At 38.1% G+C, this 5785-nt stretch overlaps 1 protein-coding gene across 1 annotated transcript; it reads right to left on the bottom strand.

The window, feature by feature from the left end:
• Positions 1-742: 742 nt before the first annotated feature.
• LOC117913825 (polygalacturonase At1g48100) lies at positions 743-3268 on the bottom strand. Its single transcript, XM_034828876.1, has 6 exons — positions 2718-3268; positions 2468-2635; positions 2305-2349; positions 2007-2214; positions 1836-1917; positions 743-1522 (listed from the first exon to the last, which is right to left on the bottom strand). Exons 1-6 carry the CDS (start codon positions 3144-3146, stop codon positions 1021-1023), a joined length of 1434 nt encoding a protein of 477 aa, XP_034684767.1. The 5' UTR covers positions 3147-3268; the 3' UTR covers positions 743-1020.
• Positions 3269-5785: the final 2517 nt, after the last annotated feature.

Here is a 5785-nt window from a genome sequence, read left to right as displayed (position 1 = left end):
GGTACATTGATTATTAAATTATATCAAATATTATTCGATAATAATATTGTGATATTTGATTATATTATGTTTAATTTTAATATATATTTAATATTAAAATTATGGTATATTTAATTTAATTATATTAAATGATATAAAAAATGATGATAAATTTTTTTAATATTTAATTAATATATTAATGATATTAAAAACTTTTTTTTCCTCAATGAAATTTTTTTATTTAATTATAAAATAATTATAATTAATTTGATGTTTAAAGTATTGTTTTAAAATTATATATATATACACACACGTGTGTGTGGTGCAAAATAATTAACAAGGGGCAAACTTAACCCAATGGTAAGGTGGGTGCTCAAAAAAGGTTTGAGGTTCAACTCCTCCAAGCCCACCTGGATATTTCTGTGGGAAATATCCTGATATTTTAATCAATGTCAAACTCGATATACTCGTAAATGAGTTAAAAAAAAGTCAAAAATAAGAAAACCCATCTAAAAGAATAATGAAAATTGCAATAAATTAATGAAAAAACATTCATCACATTTAACAATATTTAATTATTGATAAAATTTTATTTTCTCAATCAAACTGTTGTATCCTATTAGAATGTGACTGTTCTTGTTTTAAAACATGTGCGGATATGTATGATACAATGGATGTGGGACGTGGTTTGTTTATGCATTTATGTCAAATTTGGCCATATTTTAAGGCTGGTATTAAACATACATATAAAGCATGGTAGGAATATGTAAATGGACTTGTTATTTCCTTGAGAGTTAAAACTTAAATGATACCCCAAAGTTACCAAAACCTGCTACAACGATTTAAATATGAACTGTAGATGTAAATTCAATTCTAGTACATTGTAGGGCAAAAAATACACCCTTTCCTATCACATCTCATCACACAATCAGGGAAGCAAACCCAAAAGGATGGAGCCAAAGTACTAATCAACATACACGAACAAATAACGGCACTCGGGCTCTAGCCAGTAATTCTATTTCAGTAATAAAGGAAACTCTCTCAGCAGCCATAGGAGGAGCTCTCTGCCAGTGACTCGGGCATTCCATCTTGTAAGCAAGTAATGGGGGGAATGGTTAAAGTTTCTTGGGTTCCATAAGCATTCCAACAGAATGGATCATCCACCAGTTCCCCTTCTGCTGGGAGAAGCTCGACTTCAGACATTGTTATATTTGTGCAAGCTACTGTATCACTGCAGGCAAAGTGTATTGGAGGGCTCCGGACATCATAGGTGCCCTTTATGTTTCTGTAGGTAACGTCTGTCAAGTAGACGGCAGAGGTCTGGTTTCGACAAGCCTTTGATAAGCAGTAGTACTGGTCTATGATCATGCAGTTCCTCACATTCTCCATCTGTATGTTCTCAAATGATATGCCACTCACAGACCCCGTCCCCCCTTGCCATGTCTTGATCCTCACCCCATTATCTGAGTCCTTTATGAACACATTGCGGACTGTTATATTGGAGACACAGGCCTGGGAGTTTTGCACTCCAAGGCTCCCAATGCTGCAGGAAACAGAACAAACAGTTAGTTGAGGATGATGAAACAGAACCAATTGCAGTAAGTTCTTCTTTCTAGCATTTTCTCTGTTGAAAAGTCATGCTTTCTAGCATCCTCCATGGAAAGAAAAGCACCTGTAAAGTACTCATTAATAATTCTTTAAGTTGCTTTCACAAGCATTAGAAGGTAAGTCATGGCTTTGTGTGGGCCTAGAAGTAACGAAAAAGAAGGCTTGAAGCCAAAAAAAAAAAAAGCTTGGCTCCATCTATTTGCAGTTGACAAGCCATGTTTTCATTAATGGAAAAGCGCAACATGTACCTGATCCCGTGACTAGGCCCACAAGTGACCCCTTCTATGTTGACATCTGAACATCCCCGTCCTATGGAAATGCAATCGTCCCCTGTTCAAATTATGTCATATAATAGAATGTCACTCAATCCGTAATAGTAGTGGGTTTAATTTCCGTCAAGACACAGATAGTTTGATTACCGTTGCCTATTTCAGAGTTGTATATTCCTACAGACTTAGTGTTCTCAATGTGGATCCCATCAGTGTTGGGGCTGAGCTTTGGGGAAGAAATGGATAGTTTTTCTATTAGTACTCTTTCACAGCCATCAAATTTCATGTGGAACTGAGGGCTGTTTTGAATTCTCAAGCTACTGACCACAAGATTGGAGCTCATGAAGAACCGAATTAACTGAAAGAGAAGGTGAAAAAGCTCATTAAGATGGAAATCCAGTGACTTAATTAATGATTAACGAAGTGGGCCGTGGATGCTTTTACTTACAGCAGGGCTGTCACATGGACCGGGCAAGGTTGAGCCATTGGGACCCTGATATGATAATTATGGTAGCATTTAGTGGCTATCATTTTCCATGAAATGAATAAGGTAAAAAGAATAAATAAATAAAAGGAATCACACAGAAGGCATATAGATTGAGGTAAAATACCCTGTGGGGTTTGCATGGAAGTTCCCACCAATCGCCTCCATTCCCTTCAATGGTTCCGCTTCCTGTGAAGGTCATCTGATCGAGTCTATAGAAGACGAGCCATTGCTTCTTGCTGTCTGATTTTGGCCAGCAGTCCGGGCCATTGGGTGGCATTAGGACTCCATCCACCTATCCACATATTCAAGCTTAGCTCGGGATTCATAGGATCATTCTGCTTGGAATGAATAGAAGAAAACAAAGGCATTCTTACCTGAAATACTAATCCTGGCTTGCAGGGGCCGGAGAAGATTGTTGAAGTGATCATGAAAACGTGATCTGCAGGAACCAGAACAATGCCTGATTCCACAGCGCAGGCCGCTTTCCACGCCTCCATGAATGCAGCAGTGTCATCAGTGGTGCCATCTCCAACGGCACCAAAAGATGTTACATCAAAAACACAGGGTTCTGAGTTAGAATTCCCAGGATCATCCGGGTTTGGACTGGGGTCTGAAGGAACAGGAGGAGGATAAACAGGGGGTGGAGAAGGATCAGGAGAATAAGCAGGAGGGTCAGCAACAGGGGAGCCTTTATCGTTATTGTGCTTCTTGTGAAAGTGTGTTCTTCCTTCAACATTGCTTGAATCATGGAGAAAAACAGAAACCACAATCCAAACCACCAGAACCCCACGAAAAACCCCCATTATAATCTCCAATGCTGAACCAGGAAGAGCTGAATTCTCCCAAATTTTCTCTGGAAAATGACAGAAATAATAAGGGGAAAAAAGACTAATGGAGAAGAAAGAGCAGAGGAGAGTTGAGTAATGAGCGCTTGAAGCAGAGGCTGTAATTTATACTTACAACATCCTCATACAGTTGCCTAGCAAAACGTTGACACCTGTCAAGTTTAGGTTGATCAGAACATCACTCACCTAGAAAAATGGTTGGAGGCTTTTGAAGGGCTTTAGGCAGTTGGTTCTCTGTGGCAATTTCGGCAGAAAGTTGTTTGTATTCAAGTGAATATTTCTTTTTACCGATCTCTCTTTCTATCTCCCCCACAATTACCTTGTTCCGTGGTCCAAGGATCTATTTTTTTCCTTTCTCCTATCTCTTCCACAATTTTTATTGCCATTATTTTATGAGTTTTTCAGTGAGGTTTGGAACAGCCTCAGCTTTAGAGCTGGTTTCAAACTTTGATTTGAGGCCCAAATTACATAGAAAAGCGTGCCACAAACCAGTGGCCAATCTTTGAGCTTTCCCACTTTCGAGCTTCCTAGCACCCCATGGAGAAAAAAGGCCAGGAGGTCTCACCACTAGTGTGCCACCATCCTACTGGTATAACCATACTGAATTAAGATTTTGAAGGGGGGTTTAATGAGAGAGCTCAACACAAAAATGGAAGCAACCTAAAAATCATGCCAACACCATGACTCCACTTTTAGCCTCTATGATCTCATCCTTCCAAAACAAAGATTCTAACTCAAAATACCTATAAGAAAAAAACCCATTTATTTTGTTAAGCTTATAATTGAATTCAAAATTATTAGGTAATATTATTAACTTGAGCCGTAAATAACGAAGAAGAATCGAGAAGCGTAGGAAATTTGATTTAAAAAATTGCCGACAATGGGAGGAATGGAAGAGAGACATGAGAGGATAAAGAAATGGGAGTTGTGAATTGTGATGTGGTGAATGTGGCTGATGGAAGAAATGCAAATGGGCCTCGTGACTCTTTATTGTTGTTTAGCTACCTGTGGCCATGGAAGTAAGAAGCATGTAGTAGGTGCGCGACAAAAGAGTTAAACCATTCACGGGTGAATCCATAAGCCTTGGGTCCTCGAAGAAAATCAGTAATTGCCATTCAAAAGGTAGCTCCTACTTTCACCTCTCACGCGTCCCATCAATTCTACCCAGAACTCTAACGTGACGGCTTTAGCCCAAATATAAGTTGATGGGAAATATATTTACATATAGTTCATATTTTTTTATAATTTATTTTTATTTAATTCATTTCTTTAAATGTAAGTTGATATTAAATTGATATACACACGTAATCAGGTCATTACCTGACACGTATTAACCACGTTCAGCAAAAACTACGACGACATGGTGCGCCGCACTTCGGAATTTTCGAGAAGGAGAGCTTTGGATTATGCATGCATGTGTACGTGCCGTCTCCGACTGTCACGTGTGCAGTGTCACGGGCGGGTGAGTTTTAGCACCCCTTTGATCTTCTGACGCAAGGAGTGATGCGTGGTGGTTCCACGCGCTTCACGCGCTGTTACCATTGGTCTTCGCCCCCATGATTGGCTGTCTTCCCCTGGGGTCTACCGCAGCATATTATTTATGAGGTACATCAACTTCCAAGTTTCCAATAAAAGTAGAAAAATAAAATAAAATAAAAATAAAAAGAAGAAAAAGGCCTCCCACGTGGTTCTGAAATTTAAGTTCCATGGAAGGGGTGGCACGTGGCATCTGGGAATTCACGGGTTGGTGTTTTTAGTGTGTCACGGACTCACGGGTGGCAAAAGGGTTAAGATGATAATACAAATATATTGATTCTGAAGCCATGGATTTGTGACCACTTATTTGAAAATGTACTTGGCTAAGAGACAGAAGGAATGAGATTAATTAATCAGAGACGCAACCATAACAAAACTATTTGGCAGTTTGGTTCTGTTAAAACTATCTGTGATTTCTTTTTCTTCTCTTTTTTTTTTTTTTTTAACAAATGTATGGACCAGATTCGTCTTCAATGGCTGGACCATTTTGAAAATGTGCCACCCGTGCACAGACGGTTCTTAGAGTAAAGTGAGCAACACGACTATTGCTATAATCTTTCGCTACGGCCAATTCCGACTATTATTCTACCTCAACTTAGATTTTAGTACATGGGTTTTGGCGGTGAGGAGGACTGGTTCAAGCTTGAAGAAGAGCCAAGGCGTACTTTTGAACTGTTCTTCAAGTATACGAGACCATCTTTCTGTCTTATGATATGGGAGTATTCTGTCTTGAGTTGTTTTTATCTATCATGATGTCGCATAATATTGTTTGGAAGAAGCAGGAAACAGTCATGGGAGTATATGTTTTAAATTTCTGAATGTTCGAGGGTTCATATTCGATAATATCTATGTGAGTTGTCCTGAACATAAAATTTATAAATAAAAAAAAAAAAAAGATTTAAACTTAATTAATAAATCATGATATGCTACTTAAATTAATTTTAATTATATTTGAATTATTTTAACATATATATATATGAATTAATTTTCATTAAAATTTTATTTTCCCTCTTTCACGTGGTATAGTCTCATTTCTATATTAATTCCATTCCTCTTCTACA

The sequence above is a fragment of the Vitis riparia genome, chromosome 5 (assembly GCF_004353265.1).
Source record: "Vitis riparia cultivar Riparia Gloire de Montpellier isolate 1030 chromosome 5, EGFV_Vit.rip_1.0, whole genome shotgun sequence".
Taxonomy (NCBI): domain Eukaryota; kingdom Viridiplantae; phylum Streptophyta; class Magnoliopsida; order Vitales; family Vitaceae; genus Vitis; species Vitis riparia.
Note: the sequence above shows the minus strand (reverse complement) of the source record. Positions and strands in the feature narration are given on the sequence as shown.